Source organism: Buteo buteo, chromosome 28 (assembly GCF_964188355.1).
Source record: "Buteo buteo chromosome 28, bButBut1.hap1.1, whole genome shotgun sequence".
Lineage (NCBI taxonomy): Eukaryota > Metazoa > Chordata > Aves > Accipitriformes > Accipitridae > Buteo > Buteo buteo.
Genome location: NC_134198.1, coordinates 2,742,336 through 2,766,603, shown reverse-complemented (window position 1 = coordinate 2,766,603; position 24,268 = coordinate 2,742,336). Strand labels below are relative to the sequence as shown.

General features: G+C 42.5%; 1 protein-coding gene across 2 annotated transcripts; it reads right to left on the bottom strand.

Annotated features, from left to right (window-relative positions):
• Positions 1-1,409: 1,409 nt before the first annotated feature.
• SLC38A4 (solute carrier family 38 member 4) lies at positions 1,410-24,268 on the bottom strand. 2 transcript variants are annotated; one of them, XM_075059221.1, is made up of 16 exons: positions 23,810-24,268; positions 19,472-19,702; positions 18,508-18,598; positions 17,106-17,221; positions 14,010-14,083; positions 13,785-13,877; positions 12,064-12,145; positions 11,888-11,970; positions 11,733-11,791; positions 11,059-11,337; positions 10,861-10,940; positions 9,624-9,724; positions 8,516-8,640; positions 5,810-5,954; positions 4,909-5,006; positions 1,410-3,513 (listed from the first exon to the last, which is right to left on the bottom strand). In XM_075059221.1, exons 2-16 carry the CDS (start codon positions 19,588-19,590, stop codon positions 3,412-3,414), a joined length of 1,647 nt encoding a protein of 548 aa, XP_074915322.1. In that variant the 5' UTR covers positions 19,591-19,702; positions 23,810-24,268; the 3' UTR covers positions 1,410-3,411. The 2 variants fall into 2 exon arrangements, with proteins under 2 accessions (XP_074915322.1, XP_074915323.1); XM_075059222.1 differs by having other exon boundaries at positions 19,472-19,697.

The window sequence follows — 24,268 nt, the reverse complement described above, 5'->3', positions numbered from 1 at the left end:
TCATTACTTTTGTATTTTTCTATATCACTTCTGGCATTCTTGTCACATCCAATTAATGACACACCTCTGTGAGCACTAAAACTTCTAATACATTTTCATTGCTTTCTTTTTTTGTCCTTGAACACATACCTTCTCCTTTTCTTTAACTCCCCATTCGCTTGCCACAGTATTAATTGTTTAATTAAAACAAGCTTCTGCCACAAGAAAGTTATAGCTCAAGAACCATCAAGACAGAGCAAAGGAGATGCTGCAGGGAATTAAGGATACCTAACCAGAAGGGAAGGAGAAAATTGGGGAGGATGTTCATATTGAGCAAGGGTCTTGGTCTGCAGTGTCTCCCTAATTAGCGGGCAGGTGGCAAACGCTGGCTGGCCAGGTCTGCGAGCGTGGTTCTCACATGAGCTCATCGGTGCTGGAGCGGTGTGAAGACCAGTATATTTTGGGCTACGATTATACACCAGACAAATATGTAACAGCAGGAAAACCTACAGCTGCAACGATAGGAAGTATTTATACAGAGCGGTACCATCTGGCACGCGCTCCTAACAGTGACTATACTTAGCTGCTATACTGTGTATCCCGGCTAATCCCATGCTCTGAAGAACGACGCATTCAGTATCTCGCAGACAGCCCCACTTTTAACGCCAGCCATTCTCTACCCGGTGATGTCTATGCAGCTCCATGCATAGATACAAAACAGGGTATGCAAAAGGGTTGTTATATGAAGGGGCTGCCACGTTGCTCATCTGCAGATACAGGGATACACAAATTTCTCTCTTAAAAGGGAATGCAGTTTTAGTGATGCTTGCGCTAAAAGGCTACCAGTTTGTCTCCTTGATTTTCAAAAAAATTCCTTCTCCTGCTAGCCTAAAACAGAAGAAAAAAAGATCTACGGTCTTTGAAAAATTCATTTATTATACATCCATGGATGGTTTTGTAATAAAAATCCTCACAAGGCCTATTGTCAACGTTACAAAATGAACAAGAATCTCCAACATCCACCATTCCCAGCAGTGCCAATAAGTTAGTGTGCAATTCTACCCCTGCTCCCAGTATGTGCAGCAGCTGCATATCGCTCTGACCAACATATTTTAACTTGAAAAACTGACATTTTACAGACTCTCTACCTCTATTTGGACAGCAACAGTTTTGTGCTGTGAAAAGGCAATGAGTTATGCTATTGTTCCATAGTTGTTCTGTTACTTGCCTTGAGGTCATCCATATTTTAGGTGGGCTACATGAATTCCTGAGTCTCTACATGTAGCTGCAGTCTCTATATGTGCTTTTGCTCTGAAGCAAAGATGCGGTTACAGTTCAGTTCTTTCATACATGTAACTCTCAGTAACGGTAACAAGAAAAGAGGTGTGTGGGTATATTACTATTAACTCTAGTCGTCGTTAAAGGCCTCTTCAGTAATAATGCAACATTTTTTGTATTAGTCTGCTTAAAATAGAGCAAAAGATTATTCGCACCTCTTTCTTAAAAAACTGCAAAGCCAGAATTAGCATTTGCAAGGAAGCGTGGCCCAGTATATTAAGGATACAGTACTCAAGTGAGCATAAAATACTGCTCAGGAAGATAGCAGTTGGCATGGAATATGTATTTGATATGCTTTTCCAGTTAACCTGTAAGTATATGCACATTTATCCACACACACACACACACACACACACACAGAGAATTTTGTGTGAAGCTGAGGAGTGAGCAGAGACAACTTTTGTGTGCTTTATGGCTTTCTGAGTTCACAGGTGTGTACTCAACAGATTTCTAAGTTGGAAAACGAAAACTCCAATTACACGAGCCTGGATTTGTGTAAACGTGTTAAAACCAACAGTTGCACCTTCCCACTCATTCCCTCTGCTTTGGAGTTAACGTGACTTCTCTGACTGTTTTTCCTTGGTGTGTACAGAGAGCATATGTAGTGGGTGCTCCACAGCACAGCCAAAATCACAAGCTGGAGGGTACTGGGTGTTAATTAAGCATCCATATAACACGGAACTTAAACCTTTTTTTTTTCTGTCTTGCACAGCTGCATAGCATGATACGCTTGAGATCGTCAGTAATGTTTTTTCCTTTGCATACCTTAATTAGGTATGTTGTTGAATGCTAGCATTCACATAGACAAGGTAAGGTACAGCAATTGAGCAAGTTCTACCCAAATTTGTGGTGTGCAATGGTAATACAGAACTTTGAGGCACGTATTAAAAATTCTCAAGAGGAAAACATCTTGCAATTTATTGTAACCTAAGTAGTAAACATCTGAATGTGTTTTTACACAGGTAACAGTTAGGGCTTGCTACAGGTATATTTCAAACACCGCTGAATAAAAATGAACCTTTTACAAACCCACCGATCCAATAAGTTTTCTTCAAAACAATATTAAGTGTGTGGCTATGAAAACAGAGTGACACATAAAAAAATTTTCAAAAATCATTTACCACAGGGTAACATTTTTGTAACTAGAGGAAAACAAAAAATTATGTACATAAATACATATATTTTTATATATAGCAAATTACAGTTTCCTGCACTGAACATTTATCAAATACACAAGTACTGAACAATACTGGACAGGGTGCTTTGCCACACCTTGTTGTCTCCTTAAATTCCCATGAGAATGGAAGACAAGTTTCTATGGAGGATATAACTTGTTCAGTGATGCAAGCTCACACGAGAATTAAAAAAGTAAAGAAAACCAAAAAAACCCACAGCAGAAGTGCCTGACGTTTCCAGCACAGGCGTCTTTAACAACAAAGCGCGAATGCTCAACTGTTCTTCAAGCACACGCCCCGGCACAGGGTCTGCGCCAGTAGAGCTTTATTCGGTATGACAGCCGTCACCTGCCAAGGGCGATGAATTTGGCTAACAAATCTGATGCTCGGCTTTGTCCACTGGCTTGTCAAAGCCATCATCTTTCTGATGATAGACAGGTTGGTAGGGAGCAGTCACCTTTCAGATCCCCTACAGAAACTGTACCTTTTCTCTTGGACCTGGGCAGCCACTCCCATGAGCTTCAGATAAAAACAAGGTACTAGCTGGTTTTCTGGCCATTAGTTTCCCAGGGCTCTGGGAACTGTGGTTATTAGTATAATGGGAGAGTCTGAAAAGGGTGACGCCAAGCTATTTTTGAGGACTATGTACACAGTTGTTTTGGTTTTGAAAATAGAAAGCATCCACACCACACATTTCATTTCACCTGGCCAGAAATGCTAAGCTCAGGTTCCTAATGGATAAATAATGATCCTTAGTGAAAAGGATGACATAGGCTCCAATGAGTTGTAGTGACCTTACCAGAAACTGTCTTCAAAATACTGCAGTTACTAGCTAGGAATAACAGTCCCGTTTAGGTGTCCTTCAGAGCACAAAATGCAAATGTTTATGGTATAAAAAGCACTCGCTTGTCTCCACAGGTTAGTGATGTCTGGAGCTTGGGGGATTGTAAATCCAGTCCATTACAATAAGAGTCATACTCACAATCATGAAGATTATGCCAAGTATGAGAAAAATAAGAGCCTGCAATTGGAAAATGAGATTTTGTTAATAAAGCAAGTGACTGAACAGACTGGAGTTCACAGACTGTCCCACTGGAACCACATTTATCTAACACCCAGGGCCTGAGTTTCGGTCATTCTCCATGAGCTACGCGAATCAAAGTTAGTCCTGTGTGAATTTCAGTCGAAGAAAGCCAGGCTTTACAAGACTAGAGCTGAAAAAGCTCCACTTTGTTACTATGAAAAATAATACAAAACATAGCAGAGAAACAGTTTTTTCCTTTAAAATCTGACCAATTTTCAGTGAACAATCATTTTCTCTGATATCAAGAACAGCTTCATTTAATCCTTTTCATCCTTATTAGACAAAGAGGTAAGCCCATCTCTCTTCTCTGAAGGCATTTCTGTATATATTCAAGTGATTCAGGTGTTTATAGTCACCCTTTGCTTTAGCGGGGCTTTAGTTTACCGTAATCTGTCCACACTTAACAATATTCTGCCTTGCAACACAAAGATGAATATTGTATGTGATCTCAGTGCAGGGTGTGAAATTCTAGATGTGCCTAACACACAGCAACATGAAGAATGAACAAAGAGACATGAACAAATATTCACAGTCTCTCTATAATAACAGCTCCAAAGTAATCGTCAGGAATCCTTTTATGATAACCTTTTTTTTTTTAATACTTGCAGTATGTATCGGTTGAAGTTCCACTTCCACGGTTTTTGCGAACTTGTGTATAGATGTATATATGTACAGCTGTTTACATTATGTGCCTTCCTCGGTAACTTTTCTGATTAAACTTGCAAAGGACAACTCCTTGGTGATATTGTTAAATGTGCAGATAGCTATTGATGTTCAGGATGAAAGGTACTGCTGGGGCAGTCTGGCATGATGTATAAATTCGCGTTGTGTATAAATGATAGACCTTCATATAAGTCTCCTGCAGGTGTATGGATCTGTCTCAGTGGGGAACTCGCTATGAGTTAATTATGTCTGCAACACAACTTCCTTCTTAACCTTGACCTCACGTCTTCCCCTTAATCCACAGCTGGCCTTCTAGCATGAACCAACGGCTCCTTATACGCTGCCTTGGAATTATTTATGCAAGTGCAGGTGTTAACTAGAGCTTAGATTGGATTAAATAAATGCCTTTTTCTAGTGATTTAAGACACACTTTGACCTAAGGCACTCGCTGCTGTGTATCAGTAGCAGTAGGGCACTAAAGGCTTTGACTTGTGAAGCCTCGCTCTCCACGCTAAGGTCAATCACACCACCCAACCTGTGCTTGGCGTGAGACACTACCATTTTTGAGCAACTGTTGGCTGTTGCAAGTCAAAGGCCTGAGTATCTGTGACCAGCAGAAAGCACACACCCTCCCGTCCTTCCTTCTGCAATCGCTGCCACCTCCCTTACCCCGATCTTCTGGGGAGACCTCAGGGGCTCCTTCTCAACGAGCCGCAGGTAGAAGGCAGCGGGGAGGATGAAAATCAGCATCGTAGCAGAAGAGGCACCTGGAAGAGAGAGCAGAGCTGAGTACGGGGCCGTCTGACGCATCAGCAACGCGGTGCACCTACAAAAGAGAGCGTGTGGGGAGGCGGCTGCTCTTCCAAGCCCAGATACACAAAGGGCTCTCTCTGCCAACAGCGTTCGTGCAGATCTCTGAACGCTTTTTTGAGGGCTCGGGGCCCAACGAGGTGCTCGTGACCGAGAGCCCAGGGGTGAAAGGCAGGGAGGAGCAAAACAGCTGCCCGCGTGGACTATGAACTCTGAAAAAGGCAGAACCCCCATGGAGGTGTCTTTCTTAAGGGTGTCTGCGTCCCTGAGTCCTCAGGCAGCTCAGAGCATGGAGGGTCTTCATGGTCCTCTTTGGTCAGAGGGCAAAACTGACCAAAAGAAAGAGGTGGGGGAGAACTGTGAATGTCAGAAGAAATGCATCACTTTTCTCCATTTTCTAACAACATCACCGTTTGGAAGTCAATACATTTTGTCTAGGCTATAGGTGCTCGAAAACCAAAGGTGATTTCCCTCTCCTCCACATGCACTAAATGCCCTTGCTGTCAAAATGGGAATTCCTTACCAGATTTTATACTGGCATTATTCGACTCCTTGTGCCTCATGCAAGGGAGCAACAAGGCTGGGTAACGTTTAGCTTTGTCTGTCAGCTCTTCGGAGATTTTTGTGTCCCTTTTCACTTTAATCTGTGTTTATATTACTCCACTGTAGGACCCAAACTGCGACTGTCATTCAGTCCATGAATGTAAATATGTTGTGGAAAGGATTAACAGAGTAAACAAAAAGTCTTTATGAAACCTACCAATAAATCCAAAGATGTCTTTAATAGTCGGGACAAAAATTACAAGCAGGTTATTAAAAGCAAGAATTACTGCTGCAATCAGGAAATGTCTTATCCAGCTGAACGGCCTTTTGGGAAACAGCAACGCGCTGATAGATGAACGGATCTGTAAGATGAAAACCAGCAGGGAAAGTAAAACAGCAATTAATTTATCTTTGCTTTTCACTTTTTTAAATGGTCTATGCTAGTTACTTTTGCTATGAGAAATTCTGACTGAAGAAATGTGTTTTAAGTCTTTGATTCCCTTAATGTAATCTCACTCTGATGTAGGTTTTTGAGAACTGGGTTCACAGTTTAATGCAGAAACTCAAATATTTGCAGTGTAGAAGAAAGTCAAGTAAATAGGGTGTAAAATCAGGGACATGAAATCTGTTCAACTGAGAGATGCTTATGTCAGCAAAAAAAACCCCAAAGAAACCCCCACTATGAATACTAATCAGCGGGCAAAAAACGCACTGGTGAAATATGAGTTGCTGTATTCCTGAACCTGATCCCTCTGAAAACCCCACAGGAGTTCTGTCATTTACTTTTGTGAGAGAAAAAGCAAGCTGTTGTTTTACTTTCATTAAATATATATATCTCTCAAAATAAAAGCGTATTTTTCAATGCCACTTGGAAATTATGATCCTAAAAGCTATTGCAGAGGATCCTTTTTGCTCCGCTGACTTTCTCACACAACACAGTTTTTTTGCTTTTTCATCAGCAAAGATGGTAAGTAGGAAAAAGGTCAAGAGCAAACTCCTTTGGTGGCTGGAAACAGTGTTACTCCGAAGTACCGTGATTAACTTAAAAGATTTGAAAAGTACAAGTTGAACAAAAATGTTTTTACACTGTAAAAAGCTCAAACTCCGCTTCCATTTGGCTGTTTTAAAACAACAGACAACTGCTTCTGGATGAGTTTGGCAATTCAATAAATGTTTGGGGTTCTCTCAGACTTGGAGCCCATCATTTGAAAACACAGCATGAATTTTGCATTTTATGCTTTTCAGGTTGATGTAAGCCAATATTAGGAAGAGGGTGCAGATTGCAAAAATTTTGTCCAGCCCCTGAGTTGATGTAAAACAGCTTTATTCCACCAAAGAACTGCTGCCTGCATTCTTGTTCACTTATTGTCAGCATCTTGTGCGTTATTCCTGCTGTGACATAGTCCTTAAAATGAAGTTATCAAACTGAAGTTTTACAGTGGCTAATGGTACATAGATCTATATAAATCTTTTTTCAGCAATGCAATGATTTCTTTTTTAAAAAAAAGTATAAAGTCTAACTACTTTAAGAAAATACATATCTGGTAGTTCATAAAAAAATAGTTGATACAACTATGCTGCTAATTTTGAGTAATTAGATCTGCTGAGCTGGCTGTCCTCATAGGCCGTGTCAAATTGTTTGATATGCTGGCTTACAAGGAAAAGATATTTTCTCAGGAGTTCTTTTAACAGAGCACTTAGTGCTGTGGTATGTAACTGCTAAGTCTTTGCACACTATTCAGATATAAAAATGATCATACAGAAAGTTAAAATGCAAAATGCTACATCTGACAGATAAGAGCCTTTTGCAATGCCCTTAGCTTGTTTTCCCATGAAGAGTGACCAGTTCTTTAAGGCTCACGTAAACATTTAGTCACTGGTTTAAACATGACATTTAAGGCAGAGCACCGGAGAGCTCTAAACTAGACAGACGGATCACTCTGGGTGCTTTATACCAGAACTTTTTATTTTTTTGTAGACAGCCTTGAATGGTGATCGCTTCTCTTAGGTATTTGTCAGCAAGCCTGGAAACAGCACCTACGCAGAGCTCGTGTTTGCATCCAGGACAACGGAGCAACAGGACCCCAGGGTCGCCGCTCTCCTCAGATGGGAACACCACGGCGTGACGTGGACTGCTGGGAGCCCACCGGCAGCGTGATGCTGGGCTTCCACGTGCCCTACGAATGGCACGCCGGCCTCCCCAAACTTAATGACCGGGATCAACTCTTTCCTGCCCTGCTGCGCAGCAGCTCAGGGAAGGCACGAGGGACGGTCCTGTGCGTTCAGGAGCCTGGAGGTTTAGCTGTGTCTTTCTGCCCCTGCTTCTGTGGATATTGCGGTTTTTTTCCCCTGTGAACAGCACCGAGGAGCTCCAAACTTTGCTCAGACCTCTGACTACGTGGCTGAGTCCTGACTGCCTCTGTTTTCTGGTACTTAGCTTGGTGCCCTGTCCGTAGAGTCGAGCATGTAAGATGTGCCTCTGCCCCTCCACCTTGGCAGCCAGGTCTGGCAGTCCTGCACCGCACGTGGCCTGAGCTGCACGTGTCTGTGCTGAGTTTGGATGCTATAGCAGGTGCCTATAGTAGGAAATCTCATAAGTGGTTTCAGTATATCCCCAAGTCTTTGATACTTACACTGCTGCTCTGGTAAATATAGTACAGAGAGAGACAGGGCAGTTGTTCCTGATTTATTTCTGATTTATTTATAAAGACTGATTTATTTCAGTCTTTCAAAGTTTGCAACCCTAACTGCCTAAGGTCCTTGCTGTGGTCAAACTGCATATGAGAAAACAGACCCTCCCAAATAAAAACTCAGGCTTACTTTTCTTCGATGTTAAAGCCTGTCTGTGCTGAGCACATCCAGTCAGTGTATACAGTGTATACAGGCTAGCCCTGATTTCAGCTTCAGCAGCTGGGTTACTTACGGGGAAAAGGACAAGGGGCACAGTCAGGGTTACAGCCACCAGCACTGCCAGGCGAACTGACAGCAAGAGGGTGTCGAAGGTGTACACTCTGGTGTACGTGTGAAGTAGCTCATCTTCAACTTCTCCTACGAAAAGGAAACAGAAAGGAGTTGAGTCGCTTCAGCAATATCTGCACATGCAAAAGGATCTTTATACTGCAGCCAGATAAGATTAGCTTTGGCCCAGCTGCTGTCATCAGATACATGTTATGGGCTAGGCACGAAAGAGGAGTTTCCCCAGTGCAACCGGTACAAGTCCATCATTCAGAGATGATGAGGGTAATACAGCGCTGAGGTGATGCTTTGTACTCCAGTATCTCAAATGACTTTCTCAAAGTCATTAAGTGGATGCGGAACCTAAGGTAAAAATAATTTCTGCGATACGAAATAGGAAACAACTCACTGAACTGGGAACAGGTCCCTTCGACCTCCACCCAGGTATCCCAGCCCTCAGACAGAGCCCTCTTGCCCCAGGGACAGAGAGCAGATTGTGCTGTGTCATTCACTTCTCTGCTGTAACAGAGGAACTAACGAGGTAAAAAGAGGTGGCGTTTGCATAAAACGGTGTGCTAATACAGGGGCTGCTCTGTTTACCTACCGGTTAGTCTAGCTCATCCATATTTTTTTTACACTAGAATGATTTGCACCTGTTTTTCAGCATAGGTGAAGCTGAATTAGTGGCATCAGAGCCAGGGTGGGTAGCACTTAATAGTGTCATGTAAAACTGTTGAACGCCAGAGTATTTTTAGCATGGTCACTCTTGGCCTTTGCCAAGAGCCAAGTTTACAGCAGCTGGTTGTCCGAGTTCACAAACCCAAGAGATACACAGCTGGTCCCCCTAGTAGGTGCCTCTGAGCCTCTCACGGGTGAGGAACTTGTGGCCTGACAGCTGGATAAGTCCCACCGCTTGTTCAGGAGGTTACACACGGGGTATTACGTTAGAGTAATGCTTACATCTGGATTCGGACCCACAGAAAATACATGAACGCTTGTGCCTCAGTGTGATAGAACCACCTTCCCTGCTTTAAAATGAGAGGGAAAATTCTGCAGAGAACAGGGCTTTGACCTACCGTAGAAGGTAAGGTATCCAAAGAGGGCAGCCAGAAGATACATGATAAGCATGCCAGTGATGGAGATATTTGAGACATTCTGCATCCGCTTTCGGGAGCGACTGAAGTAGGAGAGAAAGAGAGTAACAGTGCTATTCTTGTAAAGCCTCTTTTTGTTCAAGAAGTACTCTGAAGAGTCATAACTCTACTGACATCCCCTCACTGGCTAGTAAGTTCAGAGCAACTATATTGGTTATACAGAGCTCTTCACTTGAAGCTTCGCAGCTCTGTGCAGACCAACACCACAGACTTATAAAAGAAGTGTGTCGAAACTCCATTTCTACTGCTTACTTAATGACAACATATAAATGTGCCATGTTATTTTGTATATCATTATTTATATACTATCAATCTCAAATGGTGTATTGTAACTAAAAAATGGAGTGGCTAAAATTACAGGGCAGGTAATAATAATAGACAAGAGCTTTCAGTCAGCTCTATAAAAACATACCCTTATATCTAAAAAGGGCTGTTCTACAGGTTCAAGGACCTCCTGCAGGTCAAATCCTTTCTTTAGAAATCCTTTGCTTAAAGATTTGGTGTAAGAAAATCTTCAGCTTATAGGACCTGGAAGCTTGTTCCCAAGTCATCTGAGAATTTTTATTTCTTCTGAGGTTAAACCTGCTGAAATAGGAGGTAATGGGTCTTGGCCTCCTGGAGTTTCGCAGCACAACCTCCTGTAATGTAATTCTTGCCGTTGAACAAATGCATTTTCTTAGCCCTTCCCAACTGTCGACTCTGTGCTGATTTAAGCAAATGTATTTGATTTTTGATATTTGATAAGCAAAATGGGCTGGGTGAAGAGCCTATGTAAGACACCCAAACCAATAGCATCCCAAGAAACCTTAAGAGTAAGCAGCAGCTGACCCAGACACAGAACTCATTAAGATATTATTAGAAACCAGAATTATCTGTTTCAGTGCAACCAAGTTCCCCAGTATATTTCACATCATTTGAAGGACTGTCCAGATTTCTCCTTTCCTAAGTAAATACGGATCAATGCGGCTTTCTGAACAGTGGTTCTCTGTCACCAATACCTGACTATTAGGTCAAAGCAAAGCCAGTATCTGCTTACTATGAAAAGCAATAAATCATTAGCAGGTGGGTGTCTACACACCAGCAATCAAGGCAGAACATGTAGAAAGTGATCTCTAGCTATGGTTAACTGGAAGTATGGGACAAAATTTAAGAACCTTACTCTTTCAGTTCACTGTATATTGGTAGCACCTCAGGGTGGCATACGAATGCAAATGCCAGGATGGGTATTGCATAGGCAGTCTGTAAAATAAAGCTCCCATTAGTAAGAACGGTCACTGCTGTACCTCTGACTTTTGGCAGGCAGCAGTTTAGCTGTGGTACGAATGGCTAAAGACAAATTCTACACAATCTCCCTTACCCGTGAGTTGAAGACAAAGTATTTTGGCTGACACATGTCACTACTGTCACTGTGTGCTTCATATTCTACACCACTTTTGGGTGAGGTGTCTCTTGGATCCTCAAGGCCCGGCAAGTGCCCAGCTGTGTTGTCCATCATGAAATTCACACCAGAACCGAGAGACTCGTTTGGTAACATCACCAGGTGCATTGGCACTGTGTTGTTGGTGGCGGTCCAGTTTTCAACCCCGTGGTCCATGACGGGGAGAGGACAGGGTACTTGGAATTTCTTGAAGATTACCTACAAAAGAGGAGACAATGTCATCAGAAGAGTACCACCATAGGAGATTACACTTACATCCAGGGTATGGCAACAGAAATGTAAGCAGGCACACAGAAGGGAGAGGGGAAGGAGAGGGAGCAAGAAACCAAGTGCTACCACTTCTGCTTCTCCTGCAAATATTTGTTGTTACTCTGCCTCTGCTGTTGTCCTGCTCTATTTTTTGTTCTCAAGTGTTGTTTTTTAGGGTGATCTTTTTTATTCTGGCTTCATTCGGCAATGGGCTTGTTGATTTGGTTCACTTGCCGGTGCTATTCTAGCATCCACATTAAATTGTCAAGGTAAGAAATATAACAGCGTTGCGCAGTTTACAGGCTCTGTATTTGCTTAGAGACAATACCCAAACAGTCACCTACCACACTGACAAAGAAAACCATACAGGTCAGCGAAAAACCACTCGTATAACCAAGATAACCTGTGCAGCAAGAAAAAAAAACAACAGTTCAGCTACATATAAATTCACAATCCTAATAGAAAAAAGAAATGAGGTTAAGTGGGGCATTAAGCTTACCTAAGCTCTTTAGAAGGGAGAGGGGAAGAATAATCCCAACTGTTACGAGTATTACGAGGTAGTTCCCATTTACATACCACTCCCTAAAAAGGAGGAATAAAAAAATAACAATCATTATCATTGACATCAAAGTGAAAAATTTTCATCTGAGGTTCAGGCTGGGCAAAGGTACCTACCCAGAACTCTCCTCAAGTTTCATAAATGCTCTGATCACTTCAGGAAGTTCATATTTAATAATAAAGAGGTAGCTTGACATTGCTGAAAAAAACAAACAAACACCTTCAGAGCAAACAATGTAGTTCCAACAAAAATAATTTTGTGTTAAAAAACATTAATGCTTTATGAAAAACATATTGTTTTGGGAAACCAGTTTTTGCTAAAATAGAGAAATGAGTTTTGTTTGAATAACAGTGTGACTAAATAGATGGTATGTTCCCTTGATATTGTTATGAGCACGTCCTGAATGACATCTAGCATTCAGTGTTAGAATATAATACAGTTATTACTGAATTAACAACATGCTCAAATCACTGTTCTGATGAAATTTACACTCTTAACTTTTCCTTTTGCTTTTTGGTTGTAAATGTTGTTTTTCCAATAGAGAGTGTCCATCGAAATTCTGTAGTAGCTTTAGTTGTTACTGCTTCTAAATCTCTTCATCTACCTTATCCTGTCTATTTTCAGCTTCTTTCTTCCAACACTCAAGTCCATATATAAAAAAAACCAAACTAGTTGTCAAGATTCCTGATGGAAGAGTGGACTTCTATACTTCTCATTTATATGTACTGCCAGAAGGCACGCTTTTTACAGTTATTTTACATTGGCCACAGAGAGGTCTCTGGAGACATATGGATTGACCTAGACAAGAGGATTAGAGGAACAGCTATTCCTTTCTAACAGGGAAGCATACTTCCTTCCTGAATTCAACCACTTTTGGTATCCAGGCTTGAGTAAGGAATGGAAGACCATGGAAAGGGACCTTTTATGAACAAAATCAAAAAGTCTCTTGCAGTAGAGAGATGTGAACCACCTCTGTCTGGGTAGCAAAGTTGCTGTAAAAGGACAGTAACGATCTGTCAATAGAGATTTACAAAGCGTACCAAGTTCCAAGAGAGAGATCACAAAAAAATCTACATACATTTAATTGACCAGTGATGCATTTAATTTATATTTCAACTACCTCTCCTTAAGAAAGCTGGAAAAAATTACAAACTCCCCTGAGTTTTCAGATCTGGTGTTCTCCAGTCTCTTAAAAGGCTTCTTCCACGGTAGTAAAAGGAAATAAGCTTCGTTGCGTGAATGCACAGTCCTACCCTTACTACTTACATCGGTAAGTAAACAGCCTCCTGTTCTGAGGGGATAGAGGTTACTCAATAGATATTTCACAGGAAGTATCTTTGTGGATGAATATTTTCAACGATCACTCTGCAACACTCAACATCTTAGAGAGATGACAACCCAGCTGTCGTTTCAAGGAGAGGATTCAGCTGGAAAATGAACTACTGAAGAGCCATTCTTTTATGGAGAAATCAGAACTATGTGCTGTTTGTTTTAGGTCAGATTAATCTTTTCTAAGTTGAAGCAGATGGTATCTAGTCTGAGCTGTACTCAGTGAAGAGAAACAGCCAACTCCTTGAGGACAGTCAGCCAAACCATTTTAGCCATCACTGAAGGCTCTGCACTGGTCATGGAGAGATCCCAGGCAACTAGCTTCCACCAAACACCCAAGTGTCAGGTAGCTGAAACTAGGCAAGATGAATTCCTCCCGTCCTTCCTTATTACAATATAGTGTATACTGTACCTGGCTCATCTCTGATGCCATTTAGCCAGACAGAGGAGAGAAAGCATTTTTGTTCTGTAGAAAAGCATCAGAAGTTGGAAAACTTTTGCCCCTTACCTCCAATATTCTGCATTGTAACTGAAATGAAAACACCACACTTCCCAGGCCAGCCAAACGCCTTTTCTCCCAGCTTTTCATATATTAGTGATCCTGAAAAAAAACCAAACCAAAAGAGAAACATGGGCCACTACATTGGACACTCTTCATGAATTGCATTCCAAGGTACAATACATGCAAGCAAGCAGTAGGGAATATTAGTCAGTCACAGCCTGATCCTCATACCTCCTTCTTTTGATATCTTCAGTAAGAGGTGGACTGAGTAGAGCGACAGTATTGCTACGCTGAGCAGCAAAACTCTGCAAGACAAAGCAGAAATCAGAATCCTAAGCAGCACATCAGAGACACTCAGTTGATTTAAACGCACACTTCCTCACTCTCATGAAGTTCAGCGCGTAAATAGTTTTCAGCAAGTTTGTGCTCTGGATTCCCAGTGCTAAATGCAGAGATAAATGTCAACTGTAGCTTACTTGTGAGTGCAGTTGCACCTTATACACTCCAAAAGCCCCTCAAGGCTTGTTTAAATCTGCGTAAATGCCAGTTCTGTGTTTTTCCACAAGGACAGAATCTTACATCTTAACAAGACCCTAATAAAGTAAATGGATTTCTTTGCAAGAGTCAGGTCTTTGGTCTCTTAGCTTCTCACTGACCTCTCATTTTAATCTCTCTCCTTACTCAGAGCTATCAAAAAACCCCAAACCATGATTGCGACAACTTCACTGCCAGGTCTGGGCTAGTCACTGCTTTCGAATTCTGCCATGCTATTGTGAAGTGGTGGAGTTTACCTTGAGATATATGCTTTGCGAAGTACATTAGAAATTTTGCATGGTGCTAATGTGTGGCATGACACTGGAAAAGCCTGCTCTTGGAGCACTTGCAGCATACTCTTCTAGCCTAGTCTGCTTGAAGGTACTGGTGACTGAATTCATTAATTCTGATTACTGCTATGTCACTTCCACGTGACATTTGCATCCTATGTGATTTCAGTTATCTGCCTCTTGTGAACTGCTGGTGAAAAATGTAGCTTTGTATGACGTTTTCAGGGCACAACACTGTGGGCAGCATATCTTATTACCGTAACTGTCTTGTCATCAGCCTGCAAAAGTGTTGGTGCCGAAGGGGATGCGATGATAACATGACAGAGCTAGGAAACAGGGATGTGCCTTACTCTGTGGCTTGTGCCCACACCTTCCACTCCACTGAACATGCGGTTTGGTACAGATACCGGAGACGCCGACAGCCAAATTCGTAAATGAGTTATGGTCTAAGAGGAGACACAGGTCCCGGGGCCAGGTGATGGCCACCAGGCCGTCACGATTTTCTCCGACGTTTCTTTCTCCAAGAGAGACAGACAGCGCTGCAGACTTGGTGTGAGCAGGGTTGTCTCTCATGCTGTGGTCTCATGCAGTATGGTAAGGGGGGATGGTGTCTGAGGTCGCAGTGTACCCTGCCAAGATGCCATCCTTCTTGACCAGGGGCACCCATGCGGCTGCTATTCAGAGACGTGGTCTCTGTGTCCTCGCACGTGAGGTATGGTAAACCAAAGCCATCCTGGCTGCACTTGAAATGCCATGGCAGGCAGCAGAAGTGATGCTCCCATGCCATTGCAAACATCCCCCGTGGGAGAGGAGGCTGTAATGGGAACTTCAGAACCCTCCTTTTGCCTTCACCCCGTGGAACATCTTCCGGCATGAGAGCACTTGGGCAACATGAGAACAGTAAATTACAAAAATTTAGACAATGCTGCCAGCATCGTCTAAATTAGAATTAATGTCCAGCAGTTTCCATTTAGTAGATGGGATTTTTCTGTCCCGCTAACACTAACGTCATGATCTGTGAAAACAGAGGAACCTCCAGCAAGTGGATGCATGCCATGGGGGTAACAATATCCCCACACAGTTTTATACTTTTAAATAAAACTCCTTCCTCTACCAGAAGGGAGAATGTTCTCATGCAGAAAGTATGGAAGTAGGACAGAAAAGAAAATGAGCTGTGGGTGGAGACAACCTTTGTTTTTGCTGCTTAAGACTCCATAGGGTTGCTTTAGCATTATGCCCTGCTTTAGCACTGCCAACAGAGCTAATGTCATTAAGCTTATATCAGAATTTTTTAGCCACTTGTGTGAATGAACTTTAAAAACAAAGATATTACAAAGGTTGTGTTTTTTCCCCCTAAGTGAGGCTTGATGTATCACAGTTTTCTTTCCAGTGATAATTTATGGCCATACTAGTTAGTGCAAGTGCTCAGAGAAAGTTGGAGAAAAAAAAATCCTACATTTTTCAGACTCTAATGTAGTCAATTTTAGAACCAGCTTCCATTTCTGTTTCTGCAAATACTATGTCTAAACCATTTGAGTGCAGGTGCTGGGAAGTACTTATCCAGGACAGCATTTGCATCTACAATTAATTTTCAGTTAAAAATTCTACTGGCAAAACAGGAGGTGTTTCTTAGCAACTAGAAGCTACATGTAGCATTTCAAATGCTGTTGCTGTCGTAGTTACACAATCTCCAGAAGAAAGAAGCCATATAAAGATAGCCATGCAATCTGATTTAAAGGCTTGTTAGATTTCAGTAATGTAAAACAACAGCCTATTGTCATACAGTACTGTCGTGTTTTATTCCACTGTCATGGGGCATTAAAATTAAGGCTTCAGTTAAAAAATAAAAAAAGAAAACCAACTTTTTTTTTTTTTGTACAGTCTGTCTCATTTTACAAGGTTAGCTATAGATTAAAAACCCTCACATGGCTATCTGTTACTGCCTATCAAAACCCATTTTGTATACGTACTGTATGTCAGCCACATACCATTGCTGTCATCTGTGCACATCGAGTACAAATAGACTTGAGGGAGCAACATTAAATCTGAATAAATCTGTGAATGCCTTTGCATTCAAAGCATGCTGCTATTTCAGACTTACAGCAAATATTGTTCTTCCATTTCTACATAGTGATTAGATAGTTGGGATGACGTAAATATATACTTTAAGGGTGATTTATTTCCCTTGTTGAACTCCCATACTGAACCACCAAGATTGCTGTTGTTATTTTAGGACCCGTATACTGTTCTTCCCCTCTGGTTTTTGACTGCACAGTATCAATTCACAGTTGTGTTCCTGATACAAAATAGGGCTAAAATAAAAAAAAAATGGTTTGTTAGCAGCGGAAGGTTCCTTGCGGTGCAGCTAAAATGTTTTCATTACAGTTGATCTTACAAAACTTTTCAGCTAACAAAACAAGCTTAACGTACCTCTCTAACCACAAAAAACTTTAGCTCCAGCTCTCTGCTTATATTCTATTTGCTTTTGTTTCTATGTACTTACACGAAAAGGATAATTCCCGTGTTGGCCATGGCATAGGAGAGCCCTAAGATGCCGCTGCCCATAATGGCATTGCTGAGGTTGAACGACGACATTCCAAAGGAAGCTCTGCCCCGGTGCTGTTGGGAGCAAGCACAGAAAATGCCAATGAATTTGCCTTTTACTGAGCAGAACAGACTAATTATCCTAATTGCTGGTTTTCCCTGTATTGCTCCCTTGATCCTTAAGAGGTGGAGCTTCATCAAGGTTCCTGAGCCCACAGGCGCTTGCCACCATAAGGAGGGGTTTTTCCCCCAAAAGCCAGCTGTGCTGGTAGGGGTTTGCCTCTTCCCACTCGCTCCGTGTTTCGGCGGGGAGGAGGGCTACGGGCGACTCAGGTGACATAGCCACAACTGGCTGGGCTGGCTAGCCTCTATAGGAATACATGCTGCTATCTAACAGATTTCCCGATTATTGTTTTAAAAAAAATTCAGGTGATTTTTAAAAATTAATCTAACTGATTACTGAATTTTTCTCCAAGCAGGACGTGCTTCTTTCCTTGGAGCATTGAAAGTGCGTCTGGGGGAGAAGACGGAAGCGTTGTGCGGCTTGGGCTGGAGGCAGGAGAGTGGAAGAAGACAAAAAACTGGGAAAGGGGAGGATGGTGTGTGAGGGAGTCACATCTGCCACCACGTGGAAAAGAAAGGGGGGGGAATATGGCTCTTAATTTTAGCTTGCAACCACAAATAATATTGTTTTGTTTGTGTTGGATCAATCCTAATAAAGCCTGTAACATGAGCAATAAAATAATGCCTTTCTTTGCACCAAATTCATGAAAACTTTGAATAAAGTGAAATCCTGAGCAGAGGTACCAACACGCACAGCCCAGGAACCGGTGCTGTGCTTCCATTTGCACATGGAGTTGTCTAAAGAGTTGGAGGTGTGCTGAGTGTGTAATGTTCAGCACTGTAAAGCCAAACATGAATGTCCTTTCTTTAAAGCAATGCGGCTGGATGGGGATTCATTTACGCGGATGCTGGAAACAATATAAGCACGCAGGCACTAAGGCCCACCTCTACCTTGATATAGGAGCAACAAAGTTCCCCTGGACTAAATCTGCTGTCAGAAAAATGGGTGCAGAGCCACCCTGGCTGAACATCTTGGATGAGATAACATGGGTGCTACTGATGTCCAACTATGATCTGAGGAATTTTTCTGATGACTTGTGAAGGAAAGACTTAGTTTTACTTGCAAGGCAACAGAAAGGGTTTGCTGTGCTAACTCTTAGAAAAATGTGTTTACTCTTCCAAAGCCAAGATTATACTGATCAAGCTCCAGACTAACTTTGTTTACTGAGACTTTTGGAAAAAGATTTGGGTCAATAAGATTTGCTTTGTAATTACTCTTAAAAATGAATAAAACTTACATATTCTTCATTAAATTCTTCCAATTTCTTTTTACCCAGATATCCATTTGTAAGGAATTTCTGACTTTCTGCATCATCACTAGCAAATGGACTGAACACAAAGAAAAACAAGAAAATATTAAGTAAGGCTTATGACACACATTATGTTCAGGTAGTGCCTTTTGTTGTCAGTGGGAAACTTTCCTTTGACATTGCAATGAATATTTAAACATCCTTCAGAAAAAAACCCCTCTTTTATCCCGTAAGATTCTCACATCCAATGGCGTACTTAATAGATCTTTGCTTTGCCTTGGAATTTAGTTTTACACCCAGCAATCTTCGAATCGTATCTGATTGCAGATGTTGGAAAGCAGCAATTCCTTACTGCCGGCAGTGCGCTAAAGCTGAGCACATTCTTCGCATCTGAGGAACGAAGCGCTTTGCGACTGCCCTGTTGGAGATACATGCTGGGGGGGGTTCAGCAAGCTGAGAGCCGGAGGCAGACGGCTGCTTTTGAGATGTCTTTCTCAGGCCACCCAGGTGCTGGGACTATGGTGGGTCCTGCTGGAGATGCCTGAGGGTGGGCTGTCCCCGCGGGAGCACCGAGCTGCTGCCCTCCGTACCTCACCCTGGAACGCGTTCCCCCGCGTTGCCCTGAGAACGTATTAATTTACACACGTACTATCGGACCGGAGTGGTTGGAAATTGCCAAGCGGGGGCTGGGAGCCTGCAGAGGTGACTCCAGGGGGTGGCCGGCAATTTGAGGGGGGGGGTCCTGGGCTGGACCTGCTGAGCTGGGCACCCCGTTCTCCAGGGCACGGAGCAGGGAGGGTTGGTGCTGTGGGAAAACGCTAGCCAAACAACCACACTAATTTCATTGTATTACCTAGGAAATGTTTTGAGTCCCAGATGCCATTAGTGAAGCTCGTTTTTTGATTACCGCTTTCTAGCCTTAACGGACCAGCCTTCCCATTTAAATGCTTACCTCCTAATTGCAGCCTTTTCTGAATCAACCAGCTCCGTGTAGTTGTCTTCGAGGCTTTCCCCACTGTTGCTCTGATCATCAAGTTCGATGTTGACTTTTTGCAGCTCCATGCGATCCATTAGAGTGGTCAGCGCTTTCCAGCACACACGCTCGTTTCTTCAGGGTAAACAGCACCGCGCAGTCTGCTTGCGGGTCCTCTCTACCATGCGGGGACTGCCAGAACACTCTGTTCTGCAAACAAAACACAACAGGACTCATTAGAGTTTTCCTCAAATTAGAGAAACCAGTGTGAATCGTTGGGTTTGTGTTTGTTCTTTGTAATAGCATTAAGAGGGGAAACCGTTGCAGACTGGGAAAATTCTGGGCAAGCATAATGTCCCTTTATATGCCAGCACTTGGCCCTGCTGTCTCCCGTCAAATCGTAAAGAACGCAGGGGCCATCGGATGCACAGTGGATGTCCAGCATCTGGCAAAATTACAAAGCCGGCAGAAAAGAATTTCTTGAACTGCTGCTTTTGAATTTCTAGGGGATGGTGATGCAGAAGTGCTTGCTGTTAGAAATGAAGGGAGTGTATCAGGGTTTTCCTACTACTGCTTCAAAACATACATACTCTTAAGGGAAACGCTCAGTGTTTCGAATCATTTGTTGTAAGATTAATGTTGTCACAGATTTAAATGTTTTGAAGATTTGTCCCTTTCACTGGGGTCTGACAGAGGTGAGCATCTCTGTATGATCACTTCTTTGATAATTAGGATGTGCAATTCTGATACAGCAATTTGTGGTTTTCAGTATATCTGTGTTTCCTTCTTACTTGTCCCGTGACTAGAAGCTCTGTCTCACGTGGGATTATTACATGAATATAAGACTGACTATCTTCACCCTTGTTAGAAAAATTCCTGCCTTTTAAAAATCATTTGAATAAATGCTCAAGTCTCTATTTCTATATGGACCAAAGGAAACTATACAAACCAAAGTTACAAAGACGACTTCACCTGTGGGATTTCAGCAGCTTTACGTTACAGTCTCATCTGCAGATATACATTTACATTCACTTACTCATTCCCACATTCAAGAGGAAAACAGTGTGCAAGAAATGTTACAGTTTCACAATACTTTTCACTTCCCAAAGATATTCCTTGACGCATTTTATATTTCCATTTCAGAGCTGAGGAGACGAAGGGGCACATGGGTGAAGGGAGCGAGCACAGAGCAGATAGCACGCTGCTGGCACACCTGGGGCCAGAATTGCAGACTCCGGGCACTCTACCTCCTACCTTGCAATCAGGCAGACTGGCTGGATCCATGACATTTTTCATAAATATCACACGCTAAATGCAGCCCAGCGCTGCATAATAACAATATCAGAAAACACCGCAGCAAATAATTTCTATGTCTGGCTCTTTGTAACACTAAACCTGCAATTATTTAATAGCCTTTTTCCTGGTTTTGCATTTATGGATGTGTAGGTCCTTGCTCGATGACCAGACCTTCGCTATCCTCTGCTAGTGATCACATGCAATTCTTAAGAACGCCTACAAATGTATTTGTAGTGGCAAAATGTTAGAGCTCATGTGTTAAAAACGTAAATGCAAACTTTAAATACCAATCCTGGAGGCTAAAACTGACTCCGGGCCAGAAATCAAAGTCAGCCTCCTTGCTTCTTACTAAAAACATTCACCCAGACCAGACAACTGAAAAGGAAAAACAATATCAGAGTGCACTAGGAGATTTCCTACCAGAGAAAGCGGCTGGGTTTACTCCTTTCTGCTGCCGCGCAGGGAGTGTGCGTGAGGGGACGAATGATTCGGGCATCAGGGCAGAGCTGCCGGCACATGCATTCCGGTGGCCGGGGGGTTCTGCCCGCTTGGGTTATGAATAACTCCGGGAGACAAAAAAAATAATAACAATAAAAAAACCCCCAACCCAACGGAGCCCTCCCAACTGCGGTTTCATTCACAGAACCGTCTTCAAACGCAGACGCTGCCCTGTCTGAGCAACAAAGTCCTTCCAATTCCTATTGCTTATTTTTAATCTGTGGTGTAATGGTCAGGCAGACAAATCTGACTGCGCTTAGCCCTGTTAGGGTAGAGGGTAAAATCTCCCCCATGTGCACTGCCTAACTGCTTGTTGGAGAAATGTCTTTTCCAGGAGTGGCCGTCCAAAAAATACAGATCTTCAAAGAGTTGGGAAACAGAGGAAAAGTAAGCAAAAAAGTTGCCAGGAGTTAGGTTACACAGAGATTAGGCTGAGGAGGAAAGTCTGTGCAGCACAGCAAACACACTTTGGAAAGGGGAGCAAAAATTGGCTGGAAATACATGTTACAGCATAAGAATCATCTGGGCATTGTCCTGTCAAACATTTACACAAGTAATCTGATTTATGGGCGTCATCTCAAGAGGCTGTGGAATTCCTGCGTAGAGCAGTGATTTTCAATTTTATTTTTTTTTTTTAAATCTGTGAATTCCTAAAAGTCTTCTGGTGAAGGTGCAAAGCCTCAGGTGGCAAAATTAAATCTGCTGAGAACCCAGTTTCTTGCAGTTGTCACTTTCTGGGGAGCGGTTGGTAGAGCTCAAGGGATCTGCAAACCATGAGCTTGAAAGTCGTTGGCATAAACGCGGGCAGGATGAGCCCCACGAAACAGGCTTGGTGTTAGATTTGAATCCCGCAAACACTAACGACTGTAATTACAACCGACGGTGCCTTTGGGCTCCAGTAGGACTTGGCAGAGCTGGTCCTTGGTGGCAAATCCGTCTCTTCAGGTTCCTACCACCGCCGGTACTGAGGGGTTTGGAGGGATGTCGAGGTACCGGTTGCGCCTGCTCCCCACCAGTAATGTAGAAGGGGCAGAGCTGCCATCCCTTCACCCGGGGAAGAAACGGCGTAGCCCCGCGCCTCTCAGGTCGCTGCTCCACCTGCGAGATACTATTTAGCAAAAAACTGGGGGGACGCGCTGGCTGGCTCTGTTTAAAACGAAATGGTGGCTACGGCTGCGCGCCGTACGGTGGCCAAGCCCGGTGCCAGGGCTGGTGGACGGGCGCTGGGTTGCAGCCCCGTTCGTGCTCCTGGGTGATGGCCAGGACAGCGGTGACGTGACAGAGGACGGCCACCAAGGTCGGGCAGGCCTGGGCCCTGCCAGAAGGCCAGCACATAGAAAAACCAAAGTTCATCTGCTTCAGCTTCCCTGGGATTTAATGCTTTCTGCTTCAGAGTTCTGAATTTTGTACCTAAACCCTGTTTTCGGCACCCAAACCCATCGTGACTCGCCCAGCTTCCTTTTCCTAGAGAGGAATTTGGTAGGTTTGGAAGTAACCAAAAAGCTCTCCACTTCTTTTTCCTTCCTTTTATTTAAAATCAATAATTTTCCCCCTTATGTTTGCATACAAGAAAAATCTCTTAGCTCTACAGAGTTCCTTAAACGTGGCTTCAATATGGCGATGGTTTTGCTGCCTCCTGTGGCATTTGGCTGAACAGAAGATTTTTCTTGAAGTATGGCATTAAAATGGAAATGCTGGTTGAAAAGGGATTCACCTATTATTAGAGGGAAGGTACTTATCCCTCTAAAACTGTTTTTCTCTTCAAGTATGGGGTACTGCTCTGCCTCATTTATTAAGTAATGGTTTTCGGCAACGATTCAGAAAATGATGAAATTTTTGGCATCTGATCTCACAACGTTATTGATCTCTGCCCAGTCTGCAGTTAGGACATTAAGAGAATGGACAACCATTGGGCAAATAATGCCAGGTCACAGATATGACTAACATTTTCATGGCTTTTGCAGTATCAAAATTTGTAAGCTCCACCATGGTATCTGGTTTAGCAGATTTTGCCAGATTCTTCATCTGCATGACTGTGGGTTTATAATATTACTGTCTGCACAGCTATTTCAAAATGAAATAAGTGTTGTCACTGTGAAATAAACAATTAAAATGCAAAGCCTGCTTTCACAAATTCATTTATTTACAGAAGTGTTAGCCAAGTAAATCAAGAGCCTTGAAAAAAATTCTCAGAAGTTAGCCAAGGGCTGCAAAGGAAAGCAGGCATTCATTTCTTAATTGCCTGGTCAATTTTAAACACCTTTTGCTCTTTCTTTTGTTGCTTAAGGTTTGATTTGCTGTACAAAAAAAAAAAAAAAAAAAGTCTAAATTTCATTCCTGAAGAAATACCAAAGACATTTGCCAACATAAATTACCATGTCAGTAAATCTTAAGGATCCCATCCTTCACATTGCACTTATATTTACAGATTAATTACATTTTTAATTCTCAATTTTAAAAGGTGTGGCCAGTGTCTAAAATACATTGATCAAACATTGTAAAGAAAAAAAGTTTTAGGTTTACCTCTGAGTCAAGCAGGTTTTCTTGCTCGCTTGCTAAGCAGGTTATATCTTTTAGGATTGCACCTGTAATGAAAAGTTTGCTCATGTGCAACCTAGAGCAGTTGGACAGTGATTTAAAGACAAATGGGAGTGTATCAGATGAACCAATCAACAGCTGCTACACCCCAACAACTCCCTTTGACAAACTTGCGTCAGCTCTTTTTAAAAAAAAGGGCAAAAAAAAAGAAGAAAGGTAAATCAGTTTATTGGAGCACACTGAGGGCAAACATCTCAGTTACCAGAGCTATTTGCTCTCTGAGCTTAGCACTATTACAAAATGCATATCCGCAGAACGCTTCACCCAGGCTCGATCATGCTTTCATTTGATAGTCTTGATTTGTGAACAATGCGTGTGCATTAAACTTGCAGTAGCACAGTAGTAATAAGCCTGGAAAATAGGATCTGGGAGAAATAAATAAGG